The 20885-nt window shown below is 26.5% G+C and overlaps 1 protein-coding gene across 2 annotated transcripts in view; it reads right to left on the bottom strand.

Annotated features, from left to right (window-relative positions):
• The window catches only part of LOC105839638 (formin-like protein), an 80043-nt gene that overhangs the window by 52430 nt on the left and 6728 nt on the right, over nt 1-20885 (bottom strand). Inside the window, exons 3-9 of one of the 2 annotated variants that reach the window (XM_012686097.3) lie at nt 18315-18401; nt 16759-16838; nt 13801-13940; nt 11204-11379; nt 8801-8877; nt 6062-6377; nt 2568-2684 (exon numbers count right to left, since the gene is read on the bottom strand). In XM_012686097.3, the coding sequence (XP_012541551.1) occupies nt 2568-2684; nt 6062-6377; nt 8801-8877; nt 11204-11379; nt 13801-13940; nt 16759-16838; nt 18315-18401 (993 nt within the window). Of the gene's footprint in view, nt 1-2567; nt 2685-6061; nt 6378-8800; nt 8878-11203; nt 11380-13800; nt 13941-16758; nt 16866-18314; nt 18402-20885 lie in introns of both variants that reach the window. The other variant, XM_012686096.3, reaches the window with a different exon arrangement.

The following is a 20885-nucleotide window of genomic DNA, read 5'->3' as shown; positions in this document are numbered from 1 at the left end:
AACTGTTTTAATTATTTATATTACCGAAACTCTTTAGAAAATTATTGTACGCGTCCGTATCTATATGGGAACTGCGTTAAAAGAAATAGAACTGTCGATATTCAACCAGCATCTCATGTCTAGACCTATAAATATAAGTTTTCCATCTAGATAGTTGTTGAAAAATACTTTTAAATTTTTTAATTAATTAATTTTGTCTATCTGAGATGCCAGTTACACCAAATCCACGTGCGCAGACGTACACGCATATATACGTATGTTTGTAACAAAAAATTATTTTTTCATTAATTTAATCATCAGAACTATTGATAGGACGTCTCTAAACGATAGAACTCTATAGATTTAGTCTTCTCTGTGGTCGTATATTCAAAATACGGTGAGATGCTATTATGTGAATTTGGAAGTTTGCATCTCATTTATAAAAATTTAATTAAAATAGATAATTCAACGGAACTATTGTTGAAACCTATCAAGAACTGTAAAAACTATGCTGGATGCAAGTAATTCTGCAGTATTTTTATGAGATGCTAAACTTTGAGATGCTAACTTCACACACGTTTAATCGGCATCGCGGAAAAGCGACAACAATACTTCGAGAGATGCGAGTATCGATGCCATGCCTTTTTTTAGAAAGGAAAGGATGAAAGGATTTACAAAAAATAACTACAAATTACAATTCTCTCAAATAAAAAATTTGTTGCAAGTAGATTTTTTTTTAATATACAATTTTATTATAAATGGCACAAAAAATTAAAATTAAAAAATTTTTTAAACATTAAAAATTTAATTAGTTAAAATATTTATATTTACAAATAATTGTAGAAATGTACTAAATTTTACTTTACTAAAATTTAGTACATTTCTACAATTATTTGTAAATATAAATATTTTAAATAATTAAATTTTTAATGTTTAAAAAATTTTTTAATTTTAATTTTTTGTGCCATTTATAATAAAATTTAGTACATTTCTACAATTATTTGTAAATATAAATATTTTAAATAATTAAATTTTTAATGTTTAAAAAATTTTTTAATTTTAATTTTTTGTGCCATTTATAATAAAATTGTATATTAAAAAAAAATCTACTTGCAACAAATTTTTTATTTGAGGGAATTGTAATTTGTAGTTATTTTTTGTAAATCCTTTCCTTTCTAAAAAAAGGCATGGCATCGATACACAAAAGCGGAACTTAGAAGGGGACATTTGATGATTATGTGTGTTATTATTTATAATGATATAGTGATATTATTTATAATGTGTTATTATTTATATTAACCTTTTCTTGTAATATAATGCATTTTTTTATATGTATCAAAACTGCGTAAAACATTATAAGTAATTATCTATACTTTAAATAGTAAAAATATTATATATTGTTATTAATTGTATTTTTATGTAATTAAACTGGGCACTTAGAAAATTACATAAAACTACAAATGTGTTCCAAATCTAGCAATTTTTTGTAAATTTCTGATTAATTTTTGTAAAATTCACGTAGAGTTTTGTAAATTATCACGTAATTTTTTGTTGTAATACTTTTAAATTTGTGTAAGATTTTGTATAAATTTTTCTGCTAAGGTTCCATTAAAAAAAATTAAAGGTAACCTACACATGATTTTCAGAGGACTGGTCAAATTAATGGTCCCAGGTCAAATTAATGGCATCATCTTATATCGCCTTTCAAGTCAAACAATTTTTGTGTGAAACATTTTTATCTACCGAGTTTAATTTTCGAGATATTAGACTAAATAATTTAAAATGAGACATCCTGTGTACATATACATATATATAAATAATACTTATTTAATTTTGAACGGTTGTTCTAATTTAGTATATTTAGCCAATTTGGTGTATTTTTCATATAAATCATGATAAATTTATGCAAAGGGGATCCAGCTTTGATGACCTTAACCTTGACATACGTTATCAAGGTCACCTTCTTGAGTAATGTTCAAGAGATTTTAGCCGCCGCTCGTGATTCGTTAAAAAGTTATTAACAAAAAAAGTTTCATAAGTACAATACATGATATCTCTGCTTTACTTAAAGTCGCAAACCTATGTGGTGCAGAGAACGCGTGGGCGGGGTACAAAGAGAAAGCTTCGCCCTCCCTCTACATCCCAGCATTAATTTTTATAAGGCATGCATAAATTAATCGATTTTCTTATTTTAAAGTACGCAAAAATGCATGCTTTATAAAAATTGATGCGAGGATGTAGAGAGAGGAGCGAAGTCCTTTCCTTGCATCTCGCCCACGCGTTCTCCGCACCATATGGGTTTGCGACTTTAAGTAAAACAGAGATATCATGTATTGTATTAATGAAACTTTTTTTGTTAATAAAACTTTTTAACGAAACACAAGCGGCTCCTAAAATCTTTTAAACATTACTCAGGAGTGTGGCCTTGATAACATATGTCAAGATCAAGATCGAAACTGGACTCCTTTTTGTATAGGTTTACCAAAGTCATTATATAGATCTTATGAATTAAATGTTTTGGCCCTATATTTTTTCTTTCTTAGTTTTATATAATAGTCTAAAAAAAGCGAAAAATTTAAATTGCTTACATGACCAAGTTCATCTTCTAATTCTGCAACTTTCTCCAATGCCGCGGTCTTTGTTTCACTGTCCTCCATCAAGGCAGCTACATCAAATACGTTATCCAAGTAAGCTGAAATTTGAACCTAAAACCAAAATAACATATGAAAATTTGTACAAAAACAAAAATAAAATTACTAAAATTCAAGAAAATTATTAAATATGATTTTGTCAATCAAAAAGGACAATATTTTTTATACATTTTTTATACATATATTTTTTATTCTGTTATTTATTAAAGTATTGATACATGATATTTATTTTATTTTTTCACTCCAATTAGTTTTCAATTAAGTGTAATTTCTGTCTGATTAGTTGTAATAATACATTATGTAATAACGTAAAATCGGCCTTTTGTGCACGAATGTGGAAAAAAACCGTTATACCCATTGCATACAATATTTTTTACCTCTACGTCGTCGTGTAATCTCTTGAGAATCTTGGGTTCTTACTAATTGACAGGTTAGCCAAAGTTAGTTTTGCGACAAAGTGTCGGTCAACTCTGCAAGAGTTACTATATGCACATCGCGAGATAATGCGCATGCAAGTGCTAAAATAATCAAACAGGCTGAAAAAATCATGTTAGAATGTTTTTCGCCACGATTTACGCTATCTATTAGAAGACAAAAACTGTACAATAATATTAAAGTGTTGAAATCGGCAACTTTACGTACAAAAAAGTGGCATGAAAGTGGTCCTTTTCGTTCCTTCCAAACGCATTCGTATTAAAAAAAGACGGCTTTCTGCCCTTGTTACACAATGTACTATTTTGTTACATGTGCATGGAAAGTCCTCTTTTTTGTCCTTTTTTTCATTCGGAAAGTCGCCAATTTCGGGATTTATACTCAAATTGTGAAAAAAATTCATTAAAAATTCCAGGATCTTCCAGATATTTTTGTTTAAAATTTTAGATAAAATAAAACTATTTTTAGATGCAATTTTAAAATAAGCTTATTTATTTAAGCGTATCATTTTTTACATAACCAAAAAACATGTTTTAAACCAATTTTAAATAGACATAAACAAAAAATATATTTTTTTTAAACCGGATTTTAAACTTAAAATATTTTGTTTTTCATAAATATATTTTAAAATAAGTACTAAATATATTTTAAAATAAGTATTTTATGCGTTGAATAAAATATGTGAATAAAATATAAAACTTAATAATTTTTTATACTGACTAAATAAAATCAAATATTTTATATACGGGAAACCGGGACTATATGACCCGAACTCTTGATAAATCCGACTTCTCTTATTATCTCAAAAAGGTAATCATATATGGAAAAAATGAAAACGCCATTAGAGGCATTGTTAGTTAACAGTGATTTGGTGATTGAATTAATGAGTTTGATTTTAAAATGTTTGAGCTATAGCCAATATATTATTTTTGAGGTCTCTGATTTAATTTTTTCCCTTTAGAGAAATTCAGTTAAAGTTATTAATGTAGACCCGGAGTTCAAAGATGTTTTTTATTAATGGTATACAATAAGATTTCTTAAAGAAGGAAATTTATTGCATCTTCGTTATTAAGAGTAAAGATAGATATTTAAAGTAAGAAACATGAATCGGGGTAAATGCGACCTCCAAAAATTAGGGTAAAATCGATCCCCTTATTTTGCGTTTTTTTTTGCATTTTTCGACATACAGGAAATATTTTTTTCATTGTTTAAAGATTTTTTGTAGTTGATTCTCATATTATGCGAAGCACGACTGCACACTATAAAAAAAGATCAGTATTAGCAACTAAAATTGAGTTAAACAAATTATTAATTATTAATATATAATAATAATTCCATAATTGTATATAGCTAATAACTAGCTGTTTTGATTCTTACAACATAATTTTTATGTCCTTATAACATCTTATTGCCACAAATAAATTAAAAGTACACTTATATTAGACAAAGATTGCGTTGAATTGATCGATTAATCAAAATTACTCATACTACAAGTAATTTTAACTCTGGAATAGTAATCGATCAATTCAACGCAGTTAGATCAATCTTTATCGTAATTGAAAGTCTATAACGAATATCTATAACGTCTATATAACTACATTTTAGTTGTTTTAAGCTTTTACTTTTAACTAAATTTTTTTAACTAAATTAATTGAAACTCGTACATCAAATTGTTGAACTGACTAAATATTTATTTAATTCGATTCGATTGTAGTTGACGTAATTAAATTTGTTCAACTCAGAGGTTTGGTTTCTTCTACTCAATCTTTTTTGTGTCAATGCTATTGTTGATTACTACGAAAAAAATGAAAATACAGATAAAAAATAATTTTTTGTTTTGTATTTCAACAATTATATCCTTAAAAAAATTATTGTTTTGCATCATGTTTATTTTTTGTATTTGTTAGATAAATGTGTTTAATTTCTTAATGTTTTTGTTAATCTCTTCTATTTTGTTAATTGCGCTAGAAATTAAAAGTTCGAGTAAAGATTAAATTTCGTACTATAAATAAACCTGATTCGACAAAAGTAATGGGAAAGTCGGGTTTATCTCGACCAGAGGTCGAATTTATTCCGGCGATCAGATTTACCCAAAGTTTTGAAGAAATTAGTTTATTATATCTAAATTAGTTTATTGTAGAACTAATAGATACTATACAGCCAATTATTTCGTAAAAAGTTGCGCCGGACAATAAGCTATCCAACTTTATTGCAATACATTTTATTTTAAACGAGATATGACCTAAAAATCTTTGGGAGTCGGGTTAGCCATCCAGAAAATCTTTTATCACAAAAATAAAAAATATTTAAACGTACACAACAAAAATAAATATTACTAAATATACTTTTTTTATTTATTATAAAACTATTTACAATTTTGTTTTATTTGTTGGAGATTCCCCCTGAATCCGGTCTTGCTTAGTTTCTGTGCATTTTCTTGTAACAAAAATAGGTACAACTCAACTTTCTGCCCATTACACAATATATTATTACAAATATGATTTAGTAATAAATTTACTTTTTCTAAATTGTTTTGCATTGTTTTTCAGTTTTTATATTTTTTAATTTTGTATTCTTACATCTTTTGTTTTTAATTTTAATTTGTTTAATTTTTTATATTTGTCTTTACTTATATGATCTTATTCTTTTTGTATTTTGTAATAACAACAAATATCTTGATTTCCCAATTATATGATTGAACAAATAATTCGAATTAATTATAATAAATTTCTATCACATTATTTTCCTTACTTCTCATAAAATAATAATCAAAAAGAACAAATGTAATTGAAAAATATATTTATAAAACTTATAAATATATAAATATATAAAAATATATTTATTACAATCAATGTATTATTTAACAAAATTTTTTTATATAAAATATTACAACAAATACAAACATCAAGAGCATAAACTTTAATATTAGTTACTTGATATTGCATACATAACATAATATTTATTTTATAATACGTATTTCTGATTGAATTTCAACTAACCTGCAAATCTTCGCTCTCCGTATGTCTGAGCTTCTCAAGATACTCGTCTAATCCAAGTTTCGTGAACTCATATTGCAGATGTACTCTGAAGTTCATATCTTCAACTGAGTGTACAATGATATTGACAAATTGCATACAGGCAACCATAAACTCTATATGGAAGCTGTCGTACTGGGTGAAATACGCCATAAGTGTCGTAAATCTTCTCCTCTCAGAACACACTTCTTTAAAGTTATCGAACGCTGACAAAATAATCTCGTGGCCGCCCTTCACCAGGCAGATCGCGGCGAGAAGCTCCAACACTAGAGCTTTTGTTCTAAAAAAGCGGTACATTTATTGTACTGACGGTAGAAAGCAATTGTTCAAAATAATTCGATGAAAAGATAATAAAGTATAAAGAGATAATTTTTAAATAAAGATAAATTCTTTTTATCAGTTTTATGGAGGGAAAGTCACGTGATTTTTCATCTATATATATTTCCAACACAAAAATTTTTTTAATTCTATATAATCTTTAAAATAATAAATAAATAAAAATTAGTAATAAAAATAATTTATTGTTTAAAAATATTTTCTTTATAACATAATATTATAATATTAATATAAGAAAATTAAAAAAGAATTATCAATAAAAAAATAAATGTCAATAAAAAGTCCTATACGGTCTGTAGCTGGATCTTGGTGCTAATTATAATTTTTATAATATATTAATTTAATAATCTCAACCCATATAAATCGCGCCGATAAATTCATCAGTCTTGAAACACAGTTATAAGCCTAGGCGCCGTTTATATGAGCTGAGATTAGTAAATTAAAAGATTTAAATAATAATCGTATATATATAAATGGCTATTAATATTAATAGTAATATAAATTGATAGGATAAATGCTGATAGAGTCAGTGCAGGTTATTTTTGCTTGTCGTGTATTTGATACTATAAATATCTTCAATACAAACGTATTGACATATTTTGTTTCGGCCATGTTTAGTATACAATTTTCTTAATCCATTATTAATCATATAGTTAGAAAATCGATTCCTATAAACATGATGTTTCTTTGTACATTGCTGTTGTTTGTTTCTATTTTCTTTTTATTTTCTAATATTACTAAAACCAGAGTATAAAGGAGAAAAAATTAGAGTCACAACCTTTACAAGCCGGGTCTACAATGAGTCGTAAGTACATTGGTCGTAAGAAATCTAGCCAATTATAGTTGACTGTAGAGAAGAAAGCGAACATGATTGGTTAAATTTCTTACGACCAACGACTAACGACTTATTGTAGAGCCTTAATGTTAATTTATTCGGTAATTATTCCGAACCACGGCTCCATCTCCAAATGGGCTGAAATTTTTTGTAATGACTTCTTATGGTTAAAAAGTAATGTAAACAACAATTTTTTGTCGGAAGAAGTACAATAAAACTTACTAAAAAAATACAGTAGTATGTTCTATGGCCATATGGTAGAAGTATATAAGGTGAGACATTCTGGAAGATGCGCAATCGTCCAAAAGTGGTGGAAAGACTGTCAACCAATCAGATTTTACCCATTCTGCAAATCTACCATGATCCATATACATATAATTGATATATATGTATATATCGCTGAACACAGTTGAGCATTAGTGTTATATAGTTTATTATTTCGGCCAAATTATCATACCGAAATGTTTATTTATGAATACACGTTTTTTATTTCAAATATATATGTTATATATATAATATATATATATACACACACGTTTTTATTTCTAATTAGTCATTTACGTTTGAAATATGCGCGTTTCCAAATGGGTAAAAAAAATCTGATTGGTTAAAATTTCGGTGCCGCCCCACATGCCGCTATTACGCATAATGTCTCATCTTGTATACTTCCCATAGACTTACTAGAATAGACTGCTTATGAGATGAAAAAACGGTAGTAGGGGTATCCGTCACTGAGAAAAGGATAACTGTGTTAACTTGGGTTGCTATTTCTTTCTAATGCAAAATAATGGGGAAGCATAGTGACCAATAATGGTGTCAGAGCGTGAGCGTGTTGTCATAGTATGTGTAGCGCGCATAACGACAGTTATCCTTTTTTCTCAGTGACGGATACCCCTACTACCTTCATGAGCAGTCTATTCTAATAAGTCTATAATACTTCCACCATATATGGCCACATATGCATGCGTTTTAGTAATTTTTCGCTACATTCGCGAAATTTTAGCTCAAAATATAAATGGTATACAATTTACAATAAAATTTACAAACCTTTAGGGTAATCTTTGACAAAAGAAGCTTTCCTTTCAATTACAAAATATTAAGATCATAAACGAACTAACGCGGCGTCCGACATACATAAACAATCGACGCACGCACGCACACGGGGAGGTGCAAGGGGAAACCCTCCTCCCGTACCTATCCCGTCGGTGCCGATGCAGAGAGTAACATAAATAACAATTTTGAGTCGAGGGAAGTACAAGAAAAAAATTTATAAATAAAAAAGATTTAAAAATGTACCTATTCATTAATGTAATTATTCATTATTCGGTCACTGATTTAAAGTAAATATATTAGAAATTATAATTATCAATAAATATAATAAAAGTGGTAACGGTTCGCCTTTCCCGAACAGCGCAAACAATTTAAATATAAAATAAATTAGTAAATTGTTGCAATGTGTATTACGCATATTTTTTAACATCTTTATAATATCATAGACTTTCTAAGAAATAATAGACAATACTGTGACTCACCTCAGACTTTTATGGATTAAACTCAGTGCAATGCAGTTGATGGCTTCTCTGTGTTGAATAACCATGTTAAATCCGTACTACAAAAAATTGATACAAACAAATACATTTTATTATATTCATGTAAAAATATGTATGTAATTATGTACGTTGTACGTGAATATACATTGTATCAATTAGAATTGTGTAACAAGTAAAAGATAAAGTTATTAACTTTTAATTAATTACGTAATACATATTTTAAACTAAATTGATTTTTAACATTAATTAGTTATCTTTAAAATACTTCCGTGTCCGGTGACTGAGTGAATGGGAGTGTGAGAAGTGTGCTGGTATGTCAAAAAAATAAGGTAGTTAAGTGAGGAGGAAATTGCAGAAGAGCAGAAGAGAAAATTAGAGCGAGGAGTAGGTGTGGGTGAAAGAAGATTTTTTTCGGAAGAAAAGTTGTTAGGGTAAAAATTAAAAGAAAAGGGAAATATCGGTTAGAAAAGTTAGAGTGAGCGTGGGGTATAGAGAAGGCATAGAGAGGAGAGTATATGAGCCATATATGTAATACTCATATATTGCTAACCGGGCTCAGAAGAGGGTGAAAACATTACGGTGCGACTTGATGTACCTTGACAGTTTTGCGCACGCGCAAAAGTCGCTCCCGCTACCGCGCGTCCCTACTAACCATGTGCCACGCTTGCGCACAAAGACGCAGGTATATGATTTTCACTACGTCTATCTCTCTTTGATTTCACCCACTCCTCCTATGGGATAAGTCCGACATTAGCAATATAGTCTTATTACATATATGATGCGAGCGAGGTAGATAGGTAGGGCAAAGGCAGCGCCGTGAATGGATGGACGGAGAAGCAGGCGGGTGTGTTAGTCAGGATGGAAGAGTGACAGTTAGTAGGATAGAGAGACATGGAGAAGGTAAAGAACAGAGGGGTGAAGGGGAAGGGAGAGGTTATGAAAAGAGGGAGGCCGACAAATTTGGAAAAACTGGTAAGAGAGAGGTCGAGTAGTAAGAGAGTATAGAGTTGTGGGAGGAATAAGGAAGTAAAGTGATGAGAAGGGAGTAGCTGAAGGGCAGAGGAAATAGTGGAAGCGAGGAGTGTATGTGGGTAAGAGTTTTTTTCCGGAAAAAAATTTGTTAAGGAAAAATTGAAAAGAGAAACGTCGGCTGAAAAAACTAGAGTGAGTGCGGGGTATAGAGAAGGCATAAAGAGGAGAGCATGCGAGTGAGGTGAATAGGTAGGGTGACGGCAGAGACGCGAGTGGATAGAAAAAAATAGGAGGAAAAATCGATAGAAAAAGGGAAATTATATTGTATATTGTATATTGTATATACTGTATTAGTGTATTATATTGTTGTTTTGTATAATGTATATACTGTATTATATTGTTGTTTTGTATATTGTATATACTGTATTATATTGTTGTAAACTGGAGTTTTCTTGGAAATGTAAAAAATTTGATGCACCCTTGAAAACACCCCGTCAACTCCAAGGAGAGCACAGAGAATAAACTATATACATAGTTATCTTTAAAACACATACATATTAACTTATTAACTTTTTCTTAAATTAAACATTTATCTATAAAAAATTATATATTAAAAAAATTATGTCTCTAAAAAATATATTTCCACATAAAAAACAATATTCTTTATTATTTTATATAAATTTAATTTACAAAAAACTATTAAATTTATTTAATAATTCATATTATGATTATTTTGAATAATTTTACTTTAAAAACTTATAACATTTTAGAATATTAATTTACTTAACTTTGGCATCTCTCAACATACAAATTTTGTCATAGATCAATCATATCTCTTAAATAAAAAAAATATATAAAAAATCTGTATTTTGTGAAAGATTTTAATCTTTAAGAAGCATGAACAGTCTAAACTAAAATACTATTTTATCAATAATGTTTTGTAATTACTTTTAAAAATAAATATTAAAATAATCATTCATGTTGAAATATTTAAAGTACATGCATCGTTCGATATGTGATAAATTTTTATAAAATAATGCTATCATTTATTTATAAATGTGACGTCTGAAGTTTTATTCTTCAACCTCCTTCAGACAAAATTTCAGCCAAAGTAACGCTTTGTTTACGTTCAGTAATTATTTGAAGCAAACTGTTTACCACGTAATATCTTCATTAATTTAATTTTTAATAAAAATATAGAATTTTGTTGTGCAAAAATTATATGAATTTATGGTTACAACTTATTGAATTTGTCAACCATAAAGATAATTATTAAATTATTAAATTTTTTCTAATTACAATGATATGAATATATTAAAATAATAACTAAAAGTAACCAAGAGAGTCACACAATCTCAATTTTCAAATATAAAATTAAATTTTCAATAATTGAGTGTATTACAGTATATATACCTTATTATTCATAATAGCACGCATGCACAGTATACAAACATGAATATCATCCTTTGCTTCACCCATATTTAAGCGTGCTACATGTCGAGATCTCCTTTTGACTCCAGGACTGTCTTTAAGTTCATGAAGAGGCGGCCTCAAACATCCATTGTTTAATGATAAAGTGTCACCAATACCTATTGCATTAATATACTGTTGACTATTGTTAAATGTAAATTAGTTAAATGTATATATAGTTAAATGTAAATTAATTAATTTAAATTAACTTAAATATAAATTAATTAATAAATCAAACATAATATTTATTCTAATAATTTGTATATCTTAAACTACTTGTATATATTTTTTATTTAAAAAAAAAAAAAAACATTTTCTTTTAATCTCTCTCAAAAATATTTTGTACAAATACTGATGTGACTAAAAACCAAGTATTTAATTTTCTAATATATAAATAAATATAAAATTTGATGTGTCAATATAAATTATCTATTCTTACACAAAGAAAACTTTCTCTTAGAATTTATCCTTAAATCATAATAATCATGAGATAACAGAAAAAAATATTTTACTATAATTTTAATAAAATTGGAATAAATTTTATTAAAATTATAAAAAAATTTATTAATGTTTTTTAATTATTATAATTTTAAAAATACTTCTTAACTATGAGTGTAACCAGGAGTGAGATTTGGAAATTCATCCCCCATTCCAAAATTTATTTTTCATTTTTAATTAAAAAAAATATAATTTTACTTTTGACTATGAGTAAAGTTTTTCGTATTAAATAAAATATTATTTTTTCTTTATTATAAATATGTAAATAATTATTGGAATTTTCGTTGGTTAAAATTTTAATAATATTTGATACATAAAATTTTCAAATTTTTTACATGAAATAATAATGATATTAAAAATAACAATATTAAAAATCTACACATTTTGTTTTTAATAACTGTACCTTATCTCTACTTTCTTCAATAAAATATTAAAGTTATGATTTAAGATATAACAAAATCTAATATTTTTTATGATAAAAGGAACAAAAAGATATTTTAACTCTAAAACATCCAAAAAAGCAATGCATTAATACAAAAAATTGCTGTTGTATGTGTTTTTTCATAATTGATAAAACATTGGAAAAAAATCCTAGGCCCATGATTTTAACAATAAAATAACATTTTTTTATGGTTTATTGTAATTAGAATCTTTTATATTATTAGTTATTAATACTAATAGATTAACCTTTACAGTGTAAAGCTTTAAAATGTAAAGTAGACTAAAAAATTTAAAGCTTTTCTATAATCGAGTTTTATCATAATTTATATGTAAGTTTTCGAAATTGTACTAAATACGAATTTGATGTCAGAAATTCAAAATAATGACAAATAAAGAAAATTTTCCAATTTTTTGTATTAAAAATCAGAAACATAAAGAAATTCTCAGCTCTAAAATGTCCAAAAAGCATTAACACAAAAAATTTCTTTAAAAATCCTAATATGACGAATAATTTAATAAAATATAAAACAAATACATTATATTAGTTTTATTTACATCTTTGTTTAATAATATAATAATTTTATTATACTATCAACATTATAATAATTTATTATAATAATTGTCAGGTTTTTTCAATTTACGGAAAAATTTACAAAATTCTAAATATATTTATTTCTAAAAAATTTGTATCATAATTCTCAAAATTACTGATTACAAATATAATACTAAAATTACAAGTTTTTGATAACATTTTAAGTGTAATGTAAAATTTTGTAAAATTTAAACTTTGTTGAATTTTTAAATACACCTTTCCTATCAAATGTAAATTTTAAAGTCTCAGAATATTTAGAATATGTTCAAAATGTTATAATATTAAATTTTTGTTTTATTTTATTCAGACAAAATATTCGAAACCTATTAGCTACTAGTTAAGTAATTTTTTTCAAAAATTAATATTTTTTTTACTTTCATAATTAATAAAAAATTTTACAATTTTGAAATACACCACGTGAAGAAAGCCATTTTATTGAAAGTATTTCATTTTTTTACATCTATATATTTTTAATATTTTTTATTTTTATATATTTTATTTTTTTTCAAGTTTTACTAATTCTTATACTTTTATAGATCAAAATTTTTGTATTATATTTATTTTGTTTTATTTGTTCTAAATATAAGTCCACCATTTTCAAAAACGAAATTTGAATAGTTCTTTTTAAATCTATATATATTTGCATCTTTTTAATACAGTTATTGAAATAAAAAATCGTAAACGTTTATAAATATTTGAAAATTTTATGATCTTTGAAGACGCCATTTTGGATTAGCAAATTATAAAATTCTGACTAGAAATTCGAAATTCTTGACTCAAAAACCTCTTAGAATGCATTTTTTTATCTTGATAATATTTATTAAAGTTTTTATAAAATTAAAATATCTTGATAATATTTAATATTTATTAAAAATTATAATAAATTTATGTAACTACAGCCATTTATGTACACTCAAAAGGTTAATGCATATTTCATTTATTATAATTATCTAAGGGCCAAAGTAGATTAGCTTTTTTTTCCTTTTTTGGTTTTCTAAGCAATCTCTACCAGTTTGCAATTTCTCCTCGGAATTCGTGTGAGATTCCAAGAGTCGTTGCTCGTGCCGCATCATCAATAGCCTGAAGCTGAGATAGTCTATCAGTGCATCCAGACCTTGATTTTCTTCGTTTAAGAATTCTCTCACCCATCTGCAATATCGTTCAGCTTAGAATATAGGATTAAAAAAAAATTTTCAATATTGCAAACACAAATAAACTTGCATCTGAATCCTATTAATTGTGTGAATAATGATTAATAGAACGGACTATCTGTGCGACAAAAGAGTATTCTACAAAAAAAAAAAAAAAAAAATCTAAAAAAAGTAACAATATATCAAAACAACAAATATCTAATGTTTAAACTGTACATTGTATAAATGTATGATTTTTCTATGAATATATAACACTGGTTAACAACATTTTATCATTTTCAGATTATTTTTAACCCTAATTCTACACACTATTAAATAACTCGATATTCTACACAAAAAATGTAATACACCCCAACCTCTTTAAATGGTTATTACTCGTATATTATGAAACATTTTAGCTCAAACAAACTTTTTAACGTTCTACAAACTCCTAAAAATAATGTTTCAAAAGTTATTTTGAGGCAATTTAAATTTTTAAACAGTGAAAAAGAATCATGAATCTAAGCAAAAAACTAAGTCTAATTGTTCATCGCAATTAGAAAGTTCTAAACTTTCCCTTTGTTTTTCTACAAATATTAAAAAATTACCTAAAACACATTTTTTGCATTAACCCCGTTTTACTTAAAACTAGAACTAATTCACTATGTTTCCAGATTCAGATTCTACGAGAAAAAATCTATTAAAATTGTCATTGGCTTTTTTTGTTTCCCAGTGCAATAGGTAGAAGAGAGAAAGAAGTTATAAACCATCATTTTCTTTTAATTAAAAAACTTCATAAATACACAGTCTGTCTAATAGCATATAATAAGACTATATTACTAGTTGGGCTAAAAAAAGAGTGAAAACATTATGGTGCTACTTAGTGCACGTACAATCTTGCTTTTGTGCGCCGGTGCATTGTCGTGTAACAAAAACCATGTTCGTTGTTCCCGATATTCAGATTGAACTTGAAGAATCCTAGCCCATAAACGATTCAAAACATTCATATATGTAATACTTCTATAATGTCAATCTCTGTAGGGAGAGCGAAAACATCACGATGCAGACGATATCGTTTTCTCTGTCTGTCAACGTACTTCGTTCGTAATGCATATGCTCTCTCCAAAAAAAAGCAGAAATTGTGAGAACATATTTAGTCGCGCACGCGCATCGCGAATAAAGTATACTAACAGAGAAAATAATATCGTCTGCACCGTGATGTTTTTGTTCTCCCACCTACAGGGGGATTAGCAATATAAAACTATTACATATATAAAAACACTCAAAGTAATAGTTGACTATGCGATTATGCTCCATTGTTCCTTTCTCGACCAAAATTCAGAAGGTACTATAATTTTTAAGTTGTTACAAATGAATTAGCGATGCCAGCGGCATAGAAAATTTTACGGAAGATACTCGAAATGCGTTGCTACTTAACTCATTTATTCATTCACACATGACATGCTAGTGGTTACGCATAAATAAAATCAATCACTTTTCCTATTGGACAGATTGTGTATTTATGTGACACAGGCCCGTTTCTACCGACGGAGATTAACTTTAATCTTAGTCTAACTTATTCTTTATCTTTTTCTAATGTTTGGAACTAGAATAAGATAACAAGTAAGTTAAACCGAGAAGTTAATCCATGTTAGTACAAACGGGCCATAATTCTTGGTGGTACAAATTCGTTAACTATAGAGTTCTACCAATCATGTTATAAGCAGAAGTTATTTGAATATACATAACAAACATAATTATACAAAAATATAAAAAATAAATCTTTTTTATATTTATAATGCACAAATGACTGTGCATTATAAAAGTATTATAAAAGTATTGACAATATTAATATTAGTTAATATCAATATTAAGCTTTAAGTATAAACTGACAAGTATTGGAAAAATCGAATTATATATAATCGAATTAGAGAGCGAGGGGATTATAGAACTCAGACTCGCGATATTCGCAAGTAATCCATAATCCTGAACGCAGATAATATAACTTCACAAGTCAATGCAGAAACATATTATATCAATCATTAAATTCTTTTGAAAGCTATATTCAAACCCTTCAAGTTACACTAAAATATAAAAAACTGATACTCGACATATTTCTCAAAATAACGTAAAGAATACAACTATAAAAATTTTGGCTATCAGCAATACTAAAATACAGCTTTTATGACAACACAATAAACACTAATAACCAGTAATCATGTTATAATGTCTAAACCTTATATAAAAAAACAATTTAAGCAGAATTATTCCCAGAATTCAACGTAAAGTATACGAGATATCGTAAACTCCATAATCCCACATCTAATCACATAACCGCCTTCTCTCCTCTATAAGAAATAGGTAGATAAGAATATGCGACAGTTCATATAGACTAAGGATATAAAAATCGTACAAATCAAACAATTTAGGTTTTTTGTTTTCTTTTTAAATAGGTTCTAAAAATATTAGATAATCAAAGACTAAAACTTTTTTTGCTTTTATGCCTGTTATATGCTAGAGAAAAATTAACATATTTATGCAGAATTATAAAAGGATGCTGTTTTAAAAGTGCGATTTGTAAAATTTTATAAATAAAAAGTGGATTATTGTACAATACACATCGGTTTTGAAACACATTTGTAACCAAAATGTGTTATACAAATTAAACTGACAAGCAATTTAATAATTGTAATACTAAAAAAATACCCCCTTCTTTAAAACACTGAAAAAAACTAAAAAAATTATTGCGAAAAAATTCAGCTAAAGCAAAACATTAATTTGCTCGGTTTTCGTGGAAACCCTTTAATTATTACACTTAAATAATTAGATTTACTTACTCAATATGATTTGTGCGTAAGGATATTTCCAAATCACGTAATACTTGGGTCGACGTAGATTCACCGACTATTTTTCTTTTCTGAAAGAATATAAGGAAACGATACGACTGTGTAATCATTAGTATCCGTTTGATAGCAAACTCCATATGAATATATACGTAATGTATAATAATTTCAAAAAAATAGTTTTAAAAGTGCAGTTTGTAAATAAACAATAAATGTTTAAAATTGCATCAATATTTTAATCACATATTTAATACTTAATGTAATTGTTTAATGTACAAATAACAACAAATAATAACAGAATATGTGCTCAATTTCATAAGTATCATCATTAATATTAAATTAGAGTTGAGAAACTAATTAAATTTAGAAACTAATTAAAAAGTTAATAACTATTAACTTAATTTACATGAGTCATTTTTCACAGCTTCAAGTTTATTTTTAGTTATTTTTTAAATACACGAATTATTACTTAATAACACATTTTCCTAAATTAAAAGTTTATCTATAAATGTGAAAAGGAATATTCACATGTAAAAAACAATTTTTTTTGTTATTCTACGTAATTAAATATTATTTAATATTATAAACGTTTAAATGATAATATATTATTTCATAATATTAATAATTTTAATAATATATTAGTAATAATATTAATATTAATAATATTAATAATTTTATAATTGTTTTCAAGTTAATCCAATTAAAAATTGCAATATTCGACAACAATATGTGTAAATAATATTTCTTAAAATAAATAATATTTTTAAATGTAACTTCTAGTTTATATTAATTTAATCTTAACACAACTTCTAAGTTAATTTTGTGTTCATGTAACTTTTAATTTTATAAATCATTAACTTTAATATAATTTAATATAATTAAACATTAAAAAATATTAACTTATGTAATTCTATTAATAACATGTAACGTGTGATTGTCAAATAAGCACCTTTCTATAATAAGCATGTCTTTGAAATATTGAATTATATTAAATAAATGAATAAATCTTTAGCTTGTAGTTTTTCTTGTAAAATGAAAATTGCCGCTGCTCGACCTTAGTTTTTGAGTTATACACAAAAAGCTAATAACAAAAAATTTTAATAAATACGATACGACACTTCTTCGCTGTGGCCGCACGCACGCACAGATGCACGCACGGTGGGTGCGGGAAGGAGCAAAGGCCCCCTTACACATCGCGCGCGCGCGCGCGCGCGCGCGTGTGTGTGTGTGTGTGTGTGTGTGTGTGTGTGTGTGACCACAGCGAAGAAGTGTCGGTTAAGTGTAATTCTCGATCATGTAGATGTAGACTGTCAATGTTTACTATTATTATCATAAAAACTTGTGTTAATAATTTTTTAATAACTGCCAAGTGCGGCCTAAAACTTTCACAACACTGACAACATATTTGAAGATGATCCAAATCGGTAAGGAATCGCTAATGTAAATAATTACTATATATTATATTAACATATAAAATAAAAATTTAAAAAACTTTTTAATGTGTTTTAAAAATACATAAAAAATATTTTTTTAATTTCAAAATAACATACTCGGTGGCTTCGTGATGCTGTAGGGTCCAAATAAGTACGCAACTTCGCCAGATAATGGGACGGTGGATCTTTAGCTTGTACTCTTTCCTGTAAATATAAACATTGTATCATAATAAACTTATCGATTTCAAATAATTCTAATTTTATCTAATAAAAATTTTTGATTTAGTCCAATAAATAAATGACGTTTAAAAAAAATTCGACTTTTTCTTCTATTTTCTCGAACTTTGAAAAAATAAAGTTGTTATAAACAATTTCAGTTTCAACAATAGTCGCAAAGATTTTAATTAAATAACAGTTAAACTTTTTAATTTCTGTTTACTAGGAGAGCGGTAATAACCGATAAATGTATAGAATATAAATAGACAAATTTATTATAATTAATAAAGTTAATAAATTATTATTCACGTTTTTCATTTACAAAATAGAAAATTGATATTCAAATAATAATAAATAAAAAGCAAAGTAATTTAAAAAAATATTTATTTTCCTCTAAAGAAGATTAAAAAAAAAATAGCAAAGTAAAAAAATTTTAACATTTAATAAATATCTGTTTTAACATGATGATCCATGGATACTTCGTGTTTATGCATACATATTTGTTATAGATTATTTCAATAGATGTTGTCAGAGGGATGAAATATGTATAGTTAACTTATATTTTTATAAATAAATATAAAGCTTTGCAGTTTTTTACTGATTTGTACATAAGCGAAATAAAATATATATGTATGTGGAATAACTTACAAAAAGATGTTTTGCTCTGTTCGTAAAAAAATAAAACATAAATGTCATTTCTTATAATTCTTTAGTAATACGCCATATTTGTTTTTATAAGTACAATATTGTCTTAATTTCCACTTTCTTTATAATCCGATATTTCAATCTACGCTTTCTTAGAGATTTTATTTACGATTTTGTCACTCTCCCATTACATTAGATTCACTTTCCCTTTACATTTGATTTACGCTCCGTATCAATTAATGAAATTTGCAACCAGGATTCAAAAATTTTTTAAAACATTATTTTAAACGACTTTAAATAAAAAACAATTATTATATAAACATTAAATAAATGTTACGTAAATATTATTTTAAACAATTTATTAAAATATTAAATTAATATTAAACATTAATTAAATATTAAATAAATATTTGTCCTCAAATAAATATAAGTCATTATTTTAAATAATTATTGTAACATAAATATTAAATTAATATTAAATAAATATTTTTTAAATATTATTTTAAATGTTTTTATAATATAAAATAAATATTACGTAAACATTAAATAAATGTTATGTAAATATTATTTTAAACGATTTGTACAAAAATGTCTGCACAAAAATAATTATAATATTAGGTACTTGAAAATGATTATAATATTAGGTACTTGAATAAGTTTTCGCCGCTTACTAATAGGCGTCATTACCAGTACTGTGAGTATATATTTCAAGATGGTAACGCATCTATATACAAGTATTGTAAGCAAACTTTCAATATAGATTCAATATATGTCATTTGAGTGCAGTGTCAACAAGAAATTATTTATTGCATTGAAAATGTCGAACTTTGTTCCGATAAAACAGCATTTGCGAGAGGTCTTACTCCATTATTTCATTTTAAAGAAAAGTGCAATTGAGAGTTATTGTCTGCTGAAAACTTATAGTGACAATGCTCCGTCCGAAAGAAGTAGAGAATAGTTTCAACAGTTTTAAGAAGGCGATTATGACGTGAAAGACAAAAAACGCTCCGATGCACAAAAAAAGTTCGGAAATAAAAAGTTGGATATATTATTAAATAAAGATCCATATCAAATGGTTAAGGAATTATCAAAATCTTTCAATGTCGATAAATTAACTGTGAGTAAACGTTTAAAAACAGCAAGATTTATTCATTTTAACCAAAAACGGCGGAAACTTATTCAAATACCTAATACTAATAATATTTGAAGAATACACCACGTGAATACATGAATCCCGTTGCAAAAAGAGATGCTGCGCCTTTTTTGCGGTCCGCATCATATGATAACGTAGGCTTGCATCCGTTTAGTGTTACGCATATGCTTTACAAGCTGCTGGTTTAGGGAATGAATCATGATTCGTAATTATCCCTTAAAAATGTATTTCTATCTTTCATTTTGAATTGTATCCCATCATTTATTTTGTTATGTAATACTGACGGTTGCAATGATGATTACAGAAAATAGTTCAATGTCGGGAAAAAATACATACCGTCAAATAGAATTTGCCTTAACAACAAAATTGATGTTCAATATAATATTTTGAAAAATGTTAATAATAAAAATATATAATATTTAATAAATATCAAATCTAATATTTCATATTTCATTATTAATTCAACATATTTTCTTTAATGGATATACATTTTCAACAGTTCTTTAACTAATTTAAATCTGATATGCATTTATTAAAGGAACAAAAAACATGAGACAAAAAAAAATTTATAAGATATTTTATACTTCATATAAATACATAGAGAAAAGGCACCAATTTTAAAAGTTTTCTAAATTGGAACTCCCTTATTTCTTGGAAACTAAACATCGCACCAT

Source organism: Monomorium pharaonis, chromosome 7, assembly GCF_013373865.1.
Source record: "Monomorium pharaonis isolate MP-MQ-018 chromosome 7, ASM1337386v2, whole genome shotgun sequence".
Lineage (NCBI taxonomy): Eukaryota > Metazoa > Arthropoda > Insecta > Hymenoptera > Formicidae > Monomorium > Monomorium pharaonis.
Note: the sequence above shows the minus strand (reverse complement) of the source record. Positions and strands in the feature narration are given on the sequence as shown.